At 42.5% G+C, this 16,808-nt stretch overlaps 1 protein-coding gene across 7 annotated transcripts in view; it reads right to left on the bottom strand.

The window, feature by feature from the left end:
* The window catches only part of ADD3 (adducin 3), a 90,084-nt gene that overhangs the window by 16,007 nt on the left and 57,269 nt on the right, over nucleotides 1-16,808 (bottom strand). For 5 of the 7 annotated variants that reach the window (XM_031597506.2, XM_031597505.2, XM_031597507.2 and 2 more), the window contains one exon: nucleotides 10,173-10,396. In XM_031597506.2, the coding sequence (XP_031453366.1) occupies nucleotides 10,173-10,367 (195 nt within the window). In that variant the 5' untranslated portion in view covers nucleotides 10,368-10,396. Of the gene's footprint in view, nucleotides 1-4,632; nucleotides 4,795-10,172; nucleotides 10,397-13,216; nucleotides 13,409-16,808 lie in introns of those variants that run through there. The other 2 variants (XM_090145490.1, XM_090145491.1) reach the window with 2 other exon arrangements.

Genomic DNA, 16,808 nt, shown 5'->3' with positions numbered 1-16,808 from the left:
ATAGCTCAGCACATAGCCCTGTGCTTTATCTGCATGCCGTTCATACCCTGTTGTGATGACGATTATTATTTATCTGACAAGATTTTCTCTGGGGCAGATAATTACTGTAAATCTAAATGCTTCACAAGCATTAACTTGCTAATCCCCAAAACGTGCCTTAAAGGTAAAGCAGGGCACTGTCATTTCTTTTACAGAACAGCAAGGGTGCTGAGTCCGACAGTCCCACTGATCTGGGATATTCACTGTGAGATGCTCAAGGCCTGATTCGCAGAGCACTCAGCAGCATGTGGCTATTCACATACTCAAAGCCTAATTCTTGGTGAAGACTGGAGCACAACTCTGACTGTCTGACACGCAGGGGAACAAGCTGGAGACACAAATCCCAAAACCCAGGAGGCCACGCAGCATTGCTAGGGTCAGTTGGAATGAGGTGCAGAGGCCAGGCAGGAACCTGGGTACTTCCTGCACTGCAACCAAAGTGGCTTTCAGCACTGGATGGGGCTGTGAATAACCTGATGTAGTGCCTGATTTAGTGGCTGGCAACCCTGCCCACAGCAGGGGTTTGGAACTACATGATCCTTGAGGCCCCTTCCAACCCAAGCCATTCCTCTGACATTCAGACACGTGTGATCTCTGTGTAAGGTATAGGGATTTCTCACGTAACCAGAAGAAAGGATTTTGGTGACAGATCAGCCCACAGCTGCATACAGAACGGAGCCAAAGTCCAACCTGCCTGGAAGAGTACAATAACCAGAGACACTTCCTTAGCCTTTGCGCATCGTATTTCTGACCTTACAGAAAAATTTAGAACAACAAAACAACCTCACAACAAGAGATTTTGTGGCAGCTTACTTCACATTGTTCCTAAGCTTCACAACACAACTGCAACACTGCTCTCAGAGACCTTCCAGAACCAGCCACTCCAGCCCCAGTGCTCTTTTCTCTTAGTGTCCCATCACATGGCTGCAGCTCTATGGCATTTTCTCCTTCTATTACCAAGATCTATTAAGACAGTAGAGACAATGACTGGACAATATATTTCATCCGCAAGTAACCCTAACCCTTATTTTCAGACTCTGCCAATCCAAGACATTCAATTACTCCTCAAATGTTCCTGAAAGAGGCCCCACACAAAAATTCTGCCATCTCACACTCGGGAAAGCTGAAATACTCTTGTTTATAATCTGTATATAAGGAAATTGCACATTTGTAGTCTCAGAGGGGCCATGTGGAAGACAGAATTCATGAAATTTATGTCAGTATTTGCTTGGGAGGAGATGGAGAAAAACAGTTATCTGTGTTACATTAAATCACTCTCAATTCAACAAGGACTATAGAAAGGATCTGCAAAAACATTCACAGCAAATTCCTACTCGTCGTATCCAGACTTTTTTTTTTCTTTTTAACTTGTCTGAGGAATGTCTATTGCAGGAAAAAAGAGATAGCGTAATGTATTTTGGACAACTTCTGATGGAAAGATTTATTTTATTTTTATTATTCTGCTGCCTGCGCTATTTTCATCCTTCTGATCTCAGTTTTGTTATCCGGTGTTAATGCAGTAGTGTCTCTTACACACTAACAATACCACAAGTGAGGATTTGTAGTTCAACAAAGTTGTTGATAACTGAACAACAAGCTTTCCTTAAAAGTACTTTCAGGAACACCAGAAAATTGGTATAATCCAGAGAGGCAGATTTGGGATGAATGACAAAGCAGATGTTAATAAGTTGAAATGTGGATACAATACAGTGAAGTATGCTATTTATCTCCATGCCAATGCACAACAATAATGTCTAGCAAACAGCAGCCTTCAGCGCCACACATGACTCTATCTATGTTTCCATACTTCCACTAATTCTTCTTTGCTTCACTCTTTATTGCTAAGACAGCTCTTCAAGAATCCCAGGCCCTGGAGGTAAGAGAGAGAGTCTGGGAAGAGGAAGATTTCCTCATTGTCAAAGAGGATCTAGTCAGAGATTGCCTAGGCAAACTCTATGCATACAAATCCATGGGCCCCGACGGGATGCAGCTACGAACACTGGCATGAGAAAGCTGACAGAAGTGAGTGCTGAACGGCTCTCTATCTTCTTTGAAAGCTCATGGAGAATAGGAGAGGTGCCTGAAGGCTGGAGGATAGCCAATGTCACTCTAGTCTTCAAAAAGGGCAAGAAGGAGGAGCTGGGAAACTACAGGCCAGTCAGCCTCACCTCTGTTCCTGGAAAGGTGATGGAACAACTTGCTCTGGATGTCATTTCCAAGCAAGTGGGGGAGAAGAATGTTATTAGGAGAAATCAACATGAGTTCACCAAGAAGAAATCACATTTGACCAGGCTGGTAGCTTTCTATGTCATGACCAGCTGGGTAGATGAGGGGACAGCAGTGGATGTTGTGTACCTTGATTTCAGCATGGCTTTTCACACTGTCTCCCATAACATCCTCATGGGTAAGCCTAGGAAGTGTGAGATGGATGAGCAGACAGTGAGGTGGACTGAGAACTGGCTGACTGGCAGAACTTGGATGGTTGTCATCAACACTGCAAAATCTAGTTGAAAGCCTGCAACTAGTGGTGTTTACCAGGGGTCGTGTTTAACAGCTTCATCAGTGACCTGGATGAAAGGATAGAATGCACCCTCAGCAAGTTTGCTGATTATACGGAGCTGAGAGGAGTGGCTGACACAGCAGAAGGCTGTGCTGCCATTGAGCGAGACCTGGACAAGCTAGAGAGCTGGGTAGAGAGGAACCAGATGAGATTCAACAAGGGCAAGTGTAGACTCCTACACCTGGGAGGAATAAGTGCATGAATCAGTACAGGTTAGGGGCTGACATGAAGGAAAGGAGCTCAGCAGAGAAGGACCTGGGTGTTCTGTTGTGTATCTGCACGTAACCATCTCCCATGCTAACAGAGCCTTCCTCCACTTCTGAAAACTCCTGACTGGCATTTCCTTCTTCTGGAGAACAGTTTACCCCAACTACCACACATCAAATGAGTGGTATTTACCAGGGTTTCCACTGTATAGCATTTAGTGTAAAACCACTAAAGAGAAAGGCTCTGATTTTAGGATCCAACCCACTGAGAAGCAGGAATCTGCTTCTGGAAATACAGCTGCAGCCCCAGAAGCCTGGTTCTGCTATAATTCATGGGACTGTAACTGCCACTGCCCACCAGTGACCAAGAGGCATACTGCAAGGAGAGGTTTTCCAAAAGCAGACACTGTTCCAGCACAAAGCAGCTAGTTTTCAAGCGGAAAGGTCACTACCAATTTCAGATGTAGTACTTGACAAGAAAACGCTGACAAAGGAAAAACTGTACTGTCAGATGAATGAAAAACTATGTTACTCAGCTGTGTATGCTCAGCATTGCTCAATAAAGAGCTTCAGCTCTGGGATTTATTTCTCTGTGCTGGAACAGCACCCAGTTTGCATGGAGAACAGCTCTTGGTGTGGAAGCTGGATGGGGACAGCTGGGGGGAAGGAGCAGCCTATCTCCTCAGAGCCATCACACACCACAGCACGAACGTCCTGTGACTCATGAATGAAATACAGGGCGGCTCTGTCTCACTGCACGAGCTGTGCATTTCGTGGTTTTGCAGGGGCCACGTGCTCAGCTGGATGTGGCACTGCAGGAATTTCACTGTTTCTAACACTCCAGCTGCTCCTTTGGGTGAGGTTAGGTAGGCACAAGGCCTACAGCCCAGGCACAGCTTTCTTTGACAAAGCTGTTGATCACACAATTAGCTCAACCTATTTCTAATACCATAAAATTAATTCTCCAGAAATACATGCAGTCATCTTCCAAACGCAGATCACAGACTCAAGCAGCTTAGATGCAAAAATCTCCTGTCTTACACATGCAAAGGCTCTCTGAAACTCAGTGCTGAGGTACAGTTCTGACTCATTTAATTCCATTTAGCGTAAATATAAACTGACAGCGTAAATGGGGGCTTCTAAGAATTGAAGAAACATTTGTATGTATTGGTTGACAGCTGTTTTTCTTCAGCCAACAGAAGCAGACAACTAGAATAACCCACGGCATGTGCTGCTATTTCTCTGTTATATATATATATTTTTTTTTACTAGGAAAACCCCTGTATTAATTTCTACATTTTGGTAGGCAGCTCTCTGAGGACATTAAGAGGTAGACAGACCCATAAGTATAGTATAAGTCCATAAGTAAGTACAATTTTCCTTTTTGTTTACTATTTCCATAGGTACATGATGATACTTAATGACTCAACAGACATAGAAACAAAACGTAGAGAAAAAGAACTCCCCTGTAAATAGAGAAGAGGATGGCTGCAGGTCAGCTCCTAACAGCCCACAGTAAACTTGTAAGAGAAAAAAGCACATGTTCCTATCAAGGATAGTAAGAGCCCAAACTGATACCTTAGCCTATAGAGCTAGACAAGATATGTGAGGTCTCCACTCAATAATAGCACTGCTGCATGCCTAGAAGCAGCAGAATAACACAAGAAACCCTTTAGCTTCTTTTGCCCGTTTTTGATCAAAGCACATACACATGAACTACATTTTTTAAAAGGCTATAATTCAGCTTCAGTACGTACAAACACACCCGCATGCACACATCCTCTGAGTCCAATCACTACCACGATAAAAAGTTTTAAAACTTAACTGGTGTTTTGTTCCAGAGAGCAAACAGACGAGAAGCAAACCAAGCACTGTGCATACAGCTGCCCTGGGAGGAAGAGCTGCACCGCCAGCAGCCTGCACGGCCCTGCACCAGCAGCAGGTGCCCTGATGGAAGAGGGTGGAGCTGCCCACAAAAAACCGCCAGAGAGCTGCAGCTGGCAAGGGGAAGATAAGGGCAAGAGGAGTGTTTGTTAGCTCTGTGAGGAGGAGGGGACAAGACCAAAAAAAAAAAAAAAAGCATTTTGCTAAGAGACGGGCTTATTAATAAGCGTGAGGAATTTGGTAGAGTTGCAATGATCTTTTCACTTGCAGTGAAGCATGTGAGTACCTGGGTTAGATGGAGTGACCCAAAAAGATGCTCCAGGACTTAAAAATGAATGCAGCTAAGGAGGTCCTTTTAATTGTTGCTCATTTTCTGCACTGCAATGGCAACCCCCCTTCCTTCCCACTCACCGGAGTGACTTGATGTCTTTCATTGGGCAGAATTCAGAAAACCAGTGAATGAAAGAAAAGCAGATTTCATTACGGTGCATTTTATTTTACAATTCCATATCACTTACCTACAGAATTAAGTCTGATTGTTATTCACAATTAACGACTTTAAATACACATAGAGCCATAGAAAAGGCTCATAGGCCTTGCAGTGTGTTAAGAGGACAACCAAAGCTGTGAAGGGTCTGGAGCACAAATGCTATGTGGAGCCACTCAGGGAACTGGGACTGTTCAGCCTTGAGAAGAGAGGGCTCAGGGAAAACCTTATCGCTCTCTACAACTCCCTGAAAGGAGGTTGTGGCGAGGTGGGGTTGGACTCTTCTCCCAGGTAACAGTGATAGGGTGAGACTGATGGCCTTAAGTTGTGCTGGGGAGGTTCAGGTTGGCTATTAGAAAAAACTTTTTCTCAGAAAGAGTGGTGAGGCAGTGGCACAGGCTGCCCAAGGAGGTGGGGGAGTCACTGTCTCTGAAAGTGTTAAAGAACCATGGAAACGTGGCACTGAGAGGCATGGATAGTGAGCAGTATTGGTGGGTATGGACTGGGCTTGGATTAAATAATCTTAGAGGTCTTTTCCAACTGCGATTCTATGCAAACTCATTAAGCAAAAGGATGGACTTAACTGCTTAATGATTTGAATGATCTACAGGATATAGGATCAAAAATCACAGCAGGATCTGCAGACAACTCCCTCCCAAGAAGACAAAGACTTCAATTCTAGCAAGTCAACAACACAAAGATCAGAAATATGGAAAAATATATATGTTCAGGGTGGAAACCGCTGACATTTGAAAACCTGAGTTCAAACTAAATGGAAAGCTGCAACCTGGAAATAAGGCAGAAGTCAAAGGTAATTTTAATTTCCAGTGTAACAAAGTGGAGAACAGAAGAGCAAAGATTTAAAAAGCCATTTTGATGAGAGTAGGGCAGGAGACAGTTGTGCAGTTCCCCAGCAGAGAGTTATACAAATGTCAGGGGATGTTGAAGCCAGCTGGGGGAGCTGCAGAACGGGAGGCTGCTCCTGCAGAAGGTCCCATAGTATGGGACCAAAGGGGTAGAATGGGATGCTAGCAACAGGCAATAGAGTGCAAGTCAAAATAAGAGAGCGGCTGAAAGGACTTGGATATTTCATGAAAATGAACTGCCTTGGAAAGGAGTGGTGGTGTGAAAATACTGGATGTCCACGTGATACAAAACAAAGCAAACCAGACAAATGTGAATCCCAGGAAAAAAAAAAAAGAAAAGCTAAGTCAGATGGGGCTGGAGGCTGGGCACATGCACACATGTGGACAGGAAGGACAGGAGGGCATTCGGCCTAAGCATGAGAAAACCAATTTTGCAACACGGATGGGTACAACTGAATTATTTCCATTATATAACAGCAGTGTTGAAGCATCATTAACCAATCAGCACTGTCACAGCCAGCACAGAATTAAAGCAAAGCATTGGGAGATCCTGCAGGCCAGCTTCCTCTCAGGTTAAAACCGAACAGGCTCCTAACACCTGAGTGTTTCATGGGCAAAGACACAGTGCATATTCAATGCAACTTGAAAAGCCACAAGAAACTTTCCTTTTCAAACTAACAGAGGAGAGATTTAGTTTGGATACAAGGAAGAAATTTTTTGTAATAAGGGTGGTGAGACACTGGAGCAAGTTGTCCATTCCCAGAGACACCTGAGGTCAGGCTGGATGGGACACCTGAGCACCTGATGGAGCTGTAAGCATCCCTGTTCTGTGCAAGGGGTTGGTACAGATGGTGTTTAAGGCCCCTTCCAATTCAAACAATTCTGAGATCCTATGAAAACGTAAACCAGGCATGCCAATAATCAGTTTACAGCTGTTTAGCATATAGAGACAAAACCGTTTTTAATTTTAGATGTGAGATAGAAAATAAAAAATAATTTAAAAAAAAGCATTTCCTATTTTGGATGTACTACAGCTGAAGTGTATTTTTCCACAGAAAGCAAAGGAAGTATTCTATTGCGAGAACATATTTGTTCCCAAGAAAAGAACGATGTAATACCCAAGTGTTCTGAACCTGCAGACATTAATGAAATAAAATCCTGCAACTTCATGTCCAGTGGTACTTCTGAGTGCTATCAGGCTCCACAAACCTATCTGAATGTCACTGCTTTTTACTGACTTAAGGCAGAAGAACAAACACGCAGGTGCTGTCAGATTGTCCAGGCTTTCAGATGTGCACAGGTTACAGGGAGCATCAAGTAAATATGTCTGAGAAATTGCTGATAATGTCAGGAGATTCTTCATGGGCAGCGTTAACAGAACAAATCAGCATTACTGATTTGTTTAAGACTTATTACAAGCATAAGCAAACATCAGAAGTAATGAGTGCAGCTTTTAAATTATTTAATTTACGAAAGGGAAATAGCACATCAGAGGGGAGTAGCCAGGCTGCACATCAATGTGTGCATCAAATGGCACATCAGAGAGATGCAGCAGTTTGATGTCTGAGGGTGTCTGGTCAGGGCCGTAGCCCTTGCAATGACATGCCCTGCACAAAATACAGAGTGGTTCCTGAAATATATTCTCTAATATGTTTTCTTGCTAAGGGATGTAGATTTTTCTACTTGAAAGGAAGGAAAAAAGCTTGTTAATAAAATATGAGTACCTAAGCTTCCTCCTAGATGGTAGTGATTAACCCTTTAGCTTTATAGCATGATTCTTTGCTTGGAGAAAGTATGCGTTCACACAAGTTTGCCTTTAGCCCATACATGCTTGCATATTTTTAGGATAGAAAGTTATTATCTTTGCTGCATACACTTCACAGTCACTGATACGTAATTATGATGAGTCAACAACTACCCCTCCAATCTGAGTACATATATGCACATGTAAGATGGGATGAATATTCACTAGTAGGAAATATCTTCACAAAAATGTGTCTGATGACCTCACTTCCCCCTCTTCCAAAACACCAAACTAGTTCTTACTAAAGCTTTATGCAAACTTCTCATGCTATGCAATTCTGCAGCTATAGAACAGAAACACCATACAGAATACAGCCCTGAGCTCGTGTTATGCAGACCAGTAACAAGAGAAATGTTTTTTGATACTTTTGTGAGAAAAAAATGTACTCATAAGAGAGAAGATAATCATTTTTCATCTGATAATCATTTTCAGTCCTGACTCAAGAACACTATGCCACATTGCAGCCAGCTGCTGGAAGATGGAATGCAATTTCTACCCCCAAATCAGTTATGAAGTTTGCTTGATGGACATTCAGTCTCAGATGTTGTACTAAAAATGCTTTTATTTCCTCACATGAGGAATCATAGAAGGGTTACTCCATGTTTTCTGTTTCAAGAAGAGCCAACAAAAGGAGAAAGAAGCTGGCAGCCCAGGCTCCTTCTGTCCATGCCTTCTCACACCCTGCGTTCCATGTCCTTGTCTTCTCCCAGTCAGATGAGGATGGCCACGCAGCCAGCAGGCCCCTGGCTTATTTGGACAACCATTCTGTTGTACAACTTGCAACTTACTGGCATCTCCAAACAGTGCTGGGCTCGGCTTGTCCTGCAGCAGTACACTCAGAACTGCCTGGCTTCATCCTCCTGCTGTCTGTTAAAGCACTTACCCAGACTCAGAGGTAGCACCTCTTCGTCCGTTCCTAAAACCTGTATGCTGACTCTGCATCTCCAGAATACCAGAGACTGCAGCAAAGAGACATTCATTACATTTGGCAGACTTGGCAAAGGGTCCCCCAAAATGCTGAGCAAATAGTTACGACCACCCGATTCAATGCCTCCATCGGAAGAACCAAAGAACACCACAAACACAAATACAACCTCTACAACTTATTTTTATCTTGCCCTACTTAAACAGGATAAAGATCCAGTCTTTGCTGTGAGCCCTGGCTACTTGTAATGTGAGTATTTTAACAGGAAGGAGCAGACTGATCACATTTTACAGTCGAGTGTTTAACATAATTTTATCGTGATTAAAGCATTATGCAATACCTCCTTGGAGTATTTTCTTTATAATAAAGGGGTTGGCTGCAGAATTAAACTTGCACAAATCGACTTGAAAGTCATAAATTCCTTAGTCAACAGGTTCACATTATACCCAGAGCAACACACAGATCCAAGAGGCACTCCACGACAACACTTTAGCAAACAATCCTGTTATTCATGGATGACTATAATAGGGTGATTACTAACAGCTGTTTGCAATCTCATTACATATGGAAAAGCTTCAGAAAAATGACATGAGAAACACCCCAACTTATAGTAGAACTGAACAGAAAATGATCTGCAAAGCTGCTTAACCCCTTCCAAGTCCCGTTGTCTTTGTTGCTCACCTTATAATCCCCACCCCAAAGGCTCACCCTCTATAGCTTCAGACCACTCAGGCGCCAGTTTTGCTTTCCAAAGCATTCATCAGGTTAAATTCACACAATATATACATTAAAATATAAATTAAAACTATTAAACCATCTCTAGATTAAAGTGTTACACGTAGCCTACAAAAGCACTGAACTTATGCAACCAGTAGGTAAGTGCTAACATAGAATTATTAAGGCCTTATATGGGTATGATTGCCCCCAAGTACAAGAGAAGAGAACATATTCTAGCGTTCAAATGATCTAAGCCAACATTAAAAATGTAATTAAAGCATTCCTGATGCAAATGATAAGTTCATATTCAAAACCAGAGTGCAGAACTCCATCTAACACCCTAATCTGTTCCTATTTGACCGGTGTGACTCCTTTACTCTCTTCCTTGAGCCTAAGTTTTAATTAAGTACCCTTCAGCCAGCCAGATCTTTTTGTAATACTGTAATGAAGCGTAAGACCATAAAAGCACCAGGAGGAAAAAAAAACCACCAGTGTTTATTCACAGACAAGAAGCTAAGCAAACAAAATGTTGGATAATCTGCTTAGCCACTCTTCTTATAAGACAGTCCAGAATTATTCTAGCTAACAGTGAGATAGCTTTCTTTTCTTAAACCTCAAGAAACTAAAGAGGAATCTCAAAGACAGCACGCCGTAGTTGTCATCCCCCCCCTTAATCCTACTCACAGGGCTCTGCAGTATCTGAGTGACCCTCTTCCTCTGCTCCATCATGTTGAAGTCCTGTCGCAGGTCTGGAGACATGTTCCTCTCCCGGAGGTACTCGGGGTCATTCTCGTTGATGCGGTCGAAGTACCTCTCCTTGTGGGGCATTGTGGCTGCAGGGGGAGAAGTGATCACCACCTGACTGGCATCGGTACTCATGCTTCAGCTCTGCGGATGGGAGTCCTCACCTGCAAAACAAAAAAAAGCAGAAAATTTAAAATAACGAATCCAAAATGCGCATGAGATATTTTGTGACAAAATCTCATTTTACACCACATTTACCACTGCCCAAGGTGGTTTTTTTTTTTTTTTTTTTTTTTTTTTTTACTACAGCTCTCCTCATTGACACATTTAGCTTCAACACAGCACATCCAGAAGGCAGGGTCTGTCCTCAACATCCTCTCAGAGCTCACCTCCCAACTCCAGCAAAGGCATTCCTCAATGACAGCATTTCCAAAGCACGCCATAGCTTCAGCTTAGAGAAATGCGTGCACTTGTAAGCAAGGATTCTCACCAAAGCTCATTACATTAGTAACAGAAAAAAACAAAACGGTTTTCGCATTTTAGTAGAAAGATACGTCTAAAACACCTTTAAAAAAACAAAACAAAAACCAACCAACTGATAAGCAATCACAAATAGAAAGTGGATCAAAAGCAGAAAATCAGACATTCGCATTTTCACACAAAGAATCAGGCTCAGAAAGCCCATTTCTCAACAGGTACCGAGAGCAAGGTTTTCTCAGGTCTGAAGAACAAAGAGAAGCAAGATTTGTAGGAAGAGATAGCATGTTATGAAAATACATTTGAACATGCAAATACCTACATTCAATAATGTATTTAATATAAGAATATTTGCATGCAAAAGCATTTAGTATATAAGCAATTTACAAAACATCCAAATGGGAAGGAACACTGCCAGCTGAGAAGCATTAAGTGATGTGGTTCGACTGATACCCTCCTGTTAGTGGCTCAAAGCATCCTTCCTTCGGGTCACTGCAGCTGCTCTTTGGGATATTGTGTGAGCAACAAACTGATGTGGGGCATCTGAAGTGGGTCAGCTAAAACCTCCCGCTACTTCAAGAGAAAAACATTTGGGAGAATCCCATTAAAGCAGCTCCAGCAGCCCAAGCCTTCCTGCCTGTGACAAGCCCTGGGAATGAACTGGGATGGCTATGATACAGATATATTCTTGGGTTTGCTGCTCTCCTGCAGCCTGAGCTCATTCACTTCCTAGCTGATCACCGGGGCCTGCCTGCAAGACTGATTAGGGGATGCTGGGGAGAAGGCAAAGCTGGGTTTGGGAAAAATAACCTCTTTCAGCATATGATCTTTTCCTATCGCAGACTGTTTAATGTCTTCTCATTTATTCTCTGCTTAGGGCAACGTGCTGTAAGTGGAGGTACAAAATGAGCTAAGGTTTGCTGAAGAATGAACCATTGTCTTTTGCAGCTAAGAGCACTGATGCAGAAGGATAAAACTCTTGGGAAAGCATTCAGAGACGCCATCACAGCTCAACAACAATGAATTATGGTTTTTCCCCAAGAAAAATGCATGGGCTTAAGAGTTAGAAAATGTAGGTTCTCATGATGTCTCCAAATGCCACAAGGTACTAAGAGCTGAAGATTGGACCTCTTCTCCACCCTCGTGGAGATAACTGTCTCACTGGGGCTGAACAGACTTTCCAGCACCTCCTGGTAACCAAAATAACCAGAAATGCAGAAGATGAGCACCTCTCTTGAATTGGCAGCCATCTGCAACTCCTCCATAGATACTCCTCCCAGGAGTTGTGTTATCCAGCTGCTTTTCCTAAAACGCTCCTGACTCCTGTTAACTCTGAGTGGTAAAGGGCTGCCCAACTACCAACCCATTTAGTTGGCAGGAACAACTTACACGCATGTCTGAGCTTCAAAGAACTTTTATTATTATTATGATTATTCTAAATAGGTTTACAGGACACAATTAGTTCAAGTCCGTTACTTTACAATGCAGCCTTACAGTGACAGAAAAGCCCATTCATCTGTGAAAAGACACAAATGTGGCTGGCAATACTTAAAATCCACAAAAGAGATTTTCTAATTGTGTTGGACTTCATTTTTTTCCTTTTTCCCTCCAGACTGGATGTTAAGATTTCAACATTAAAGTCCTTGTACTACAAAAAAACTCCATTACTGAACATAATATGGGTATTGGGTCCAGTTGTTCCTATTAGACCTGGTTCAATGCCTTCTCTGTTGGGTCCAGGCTGACTCTTGCATAACCCCTACTGTTTGGCTGGAAAACTTTCAAACAAATCAGCCATTCTTTTATTATTTATTTGTATCTTGCACTGATTTTTATTTTTTTTTTCTCCCAAAAGAGAGTCATTTGTTAAAACATGCTCTGCTTCTGGGGATCTAAGGATCTGTACCTCCTTCTCAGCACAGGACTGACAAGGTATTCAAAGAAAAATGGTTGCATCCTTTGATACCCTCATATAGCTCATACATACCTCATAAACCTTATATAGTAGCCCCAGATTCTGTATTTTCTACCTATGACTGGGCTGCAGAAAGTAGAGCACTGCACCTTTGTCAGGAGGATACGCATCTCTCTACTTAGAAGTTTTATTTAACAAAAGCTGCCAATTAATTGAAATAACTTGGATCTGAGCCTCGTAGGCTGCAAGATTAAGTCCCGATCGTGCCCATCTGACACTTTGTAAAGTCTGAGTAACATGCTGTGCTGCTTTTGTTGGAATAACTTTTTTCAATGTCAAATCACAGAAGCAGCTCAAAAATAATAATGAGGTCAGAGAAACATGGAGCACTTAAAGAAAAAAAAAAAAAAAAAGCGCAAGAGACCAAACGCAAGGAAAATTTCTTGCCAAAGAACATCCCAGAAAGCACTGACTTAATATATTCTTCATGACATACAGAACACATAAAAGAATAAATATTACCACAACAGAAAGACAGCAACAGAAAAGTGAGTAAATCATTAGACTGCCTAGCAACGAATCATTAACCTACCTTTTAGCCTGACTTTTTATGGCTGCATTCAGCCATCCCTCTTTTCTCTATGCACTGCAATCCACCTGGTAGAGTTTCCAGCATTATAAACCAACAGCACACACACCCCATAACTAACTGCTAGGACTGACTTCAGGTCTGAGCACTCAGGTTAGATGAGACCGCATCTGAGCGCTTCCTTTAAGGAGCACATTGTGTTATTCTGCTCTTGCTATTTCTTGTCTGCTTGTTTTTAAGGAACAGTCTGCTCTTTCTTCCCCCCTCCAGTATCTTGTCTGCCAGGAGACTTGTTGGAAGTGAGCTGGGTGTCTCTTGATCTCAGTTCCAGCCTCTTTGTGAATCAGGCAGGTTCCAGTCTGAATCAAAGACTTGGCTTGAACCGGCATGGTCAGCAATGCAAGTGAGCTGGCAGAAGGAAACATGCTTAAGGAATACAAAAGAATGGTTATGAGGAACAAAAAAATAAGTGGGGGAATGTGGGCCGAGATGAAGGCCACCATCACCACCGTGTGACAGTAGGAAGTCATCTCATAAATTTTAGCAACGATATATTATTGAGTAATCACATCTGTTCTAGGACAAGAAAATACTGGAATAACACCTCAAAGCCATTTATTTCCTTTTCTCTCTTCATTTTTTTTTTTTTTAACTTTTTGATCAGAACATCTGACAATGAGTTGGCAGATTGCGTTGCCTCTTATGTTGTATGAAGCTTAGATTTCATTTATCAGTCTCACTTTACGCACTGGTAAGAAGAATAAGCTGTACATTCATACATGAACATTCTCTAAAGGTAACTGGTGGCATCAAAAATTCTAGGTAATCACAGAATGGCTTGGGTTGGAAGGGATCTTAAGGATCATCATGCTCTGACCCATGCCCTGGGCTGGGTGCCACCCACCAGATCAGAGCCCAGGGCACCATCCAACCTGTTCTTGAGCACCTCCAGGGATGGGGCACCCTGTGACATCTCTGGGCAGCCTGTGCCAGGGCCTCACATCCCTCTGAGTAAAGAATTTTTTCCTAACATTGAACCTGATTTTCTCCTCTTTTAGTTTGAAGCCATTCCCCATAGGCAGTTAGCATTATGTAGCTAGATTTCAGTAATATATAATAATTCAGTACACTAGCACTCAAGGAAGTCAAACTGTCAAATTATACCCTTAAATTGACACAAGGCAGGATTTGCATTTAAAAAAAAAAAAAAGAGCAGACACTCCTCCTGCCTTCCCAGCCATGCTGTCACCCAGTCCTTCTGTCTCTGCCACCTCTTCCCATTTGTGCCAGCCAGTGTGTGTAAGGCTGCAGTGAGACGGGTGGGACGCACTCCTCTTGCACACTGTGCTGCCTTGGCTGCCACTGCCAGCATGGTGTGGGCACAGGTGATGGTTGCACCACAGCCCACGCTGGCTGCAGATTGAATATTTGAACCCAGCATCACATATTTAATTTAAGCCCTTCTGCTTTTAAACAGAGTAAGGTAATGAAATATCCATCGTCTCCTTCCAGACATGACATTAAGGAGACCTGGTGGTGGCAAGTGTAAGCTTCTTCTAAGTACAAACATGGGTATATCTGAACCTGGGTTCTGTATTTCTGCATTAAATCTAAAGCATTATTTTTGCACAATTACACTACAGAGTATTAAAGTCAACATGAATATTCAAACAACTCAACTCACACTTTACCCAAAAAATATAAATTAAAAAAAGTGTCCCTAAAACCTCACTTTAAGAAAATGAGGTCAGTCATCCACAGATATCACACTGGTTTGTTGTTTCCCTGTCCCTGTAATTCTTGCATTGAAAGCAGATCTTCCTCTTCGTATTTGTATTTCCTCCTTTTATTTGTTTGCTTATTTTTAGTTGCAACCTATTGTAGGGCACCTGCTTTAGCAGGGGGGTTGGACTCAATCTCTTGAGTTCTGTTCCAACCTCTGTGATTCTGTAAATAAGTACTTGACACACTGCAATTTACCAGACGGTTCTAATTTAAAGGCGAGTTACATTCTGCTTGCATGCAAGGTTGACTTACATATATAAATGCATGCATATATTTTCAACTGACATTGAACTGCAGCTGGGGCTGCCACCTCAGCCTGGAAACACAGGGTGACCACCCTGCAAAATGGTGTGGAGCCACTGTGTGCCAACCTTTTCTGAGGCAATTCAGAAAATCATCTCCTTAAAATGAGTAAAAGCACCAGAGCAGCTAATAAATTAAATCATTTGTAAAGCTGTAATTAGTTAGCTTCTGCACTTACTAGACTTGAAAAGCATGTCAGTGCTACCTCACACCCACTCTTCCTCTGTTTTCCTTCCACCTGCAATACTACGAAGTTCAAGAACAAACACAGTAAAACTGGACTTGAATCTCTCTTGATTTAAGCTGTTTTTCAGCAGCAACATTACATTAAAATTCCACACACTGGTAAGGGATGTGACCAAAGCACCAAGCTTGGACCACCTTGCTTGTTTCTATACCATGGCATAGGAGCAGCAGCCTCCTGCAGCTATGAGATGGAGCCCAGCAGAGCTGCCAGGGAGATCTGCTCCCACAGCAAGTGTGAACAGCTGCTCTCAGAGCCCCACTGAATGGCAGTGATGGATCTGAAATTGATTTTTCAATTTTTTCTCTCACTTTTACATTTTTCTGTTCCTTTATAGAAGGTAAATTGAACCTTTGCAGGAAGCACCCTCCTATCCACCACCTGGGATGACCACAGCAGCAGAACTGCTGCAGAACTTCAGATCACTGAGCTGCACACTTTCTGAAGCTGCATTCATTCCCTTGCAGCAATGAGGGCTTCTGTAAAGGAGAAGGATCTGCAGAGATCACCTCACAGAGCAGCAGCAGCACTGGTTTCCAGATGAAAAGAACCAGTCCTTTCCCAATCTCACCTAGGAGCTCATATATTATGAAGAATGAACTGTTAATCCACATTTAACCACTTCTGAAAGTATATTAAGAACACACCTACTACCATCACCTCGAAAGCATAGTTCTGGTTGATGAAAGCACACAAACATGCATAGAACATCAGTGTGTGGGCAGGGTGGGCACATGCAGAGGTGCAGCCCCATAGGACCACACATCACAGGGCTCCAGCCCTTTGTGCACTCCTAAGCATGGCCATGGACAAGGGCGAGCCCTGGCAGCCTTTCAGTTGTCACTGACTCTGTTTTTCTATGGGTGACAGCATTTACCCACCCACGTCAAACCCGTTTGGATGCTTGGAACAAAAGTCATAAATATTATTAGCAAATATTTATATGCTACAAAGAATCTGTTGGTGATCTCAGTACTTAGTAATTGGGTATTAAGGTTTTTATACACTTCCAACACTGCCTAGTGCTTTAGAGTATTGTATCAGCAAGGGATGCAAGTAAACTTACCGTGCAAAAAACAGATTACCTGTGTTTGACCTTACTTAAGTCAGGGGACAAAAGCCCTCAGAATAATGACAGGGAGCTTTAACCCCAAAGGAGTATTTCCATTTTATTCTGAAACCAGAAATGCAGATAAGACATCAGTATCTGCTTTCAGTAAGAAAAATTGCTTTTCTTTTTTTGGTTTTAAGGATTCTGATGAA

This window comes from Phasianus colchicus, chromosome 8 (assembly GCF_987193195.1).
Source record: "Phasianus colchicus chromosome 8, bPhaCol1.hap1.1, whole genome shotgun sequence".
Classification (NCBI taxonomy): Eukaryota; Metazoa; Chordata; class Aves; order Galliformes; family Phasianidae; genus Phasianus; species Phasianus colchicus.
Note: the sequence above shows the minus strand (reverse complement) of the source record. Positions and strands in the feature narration are given on the sequence as shown.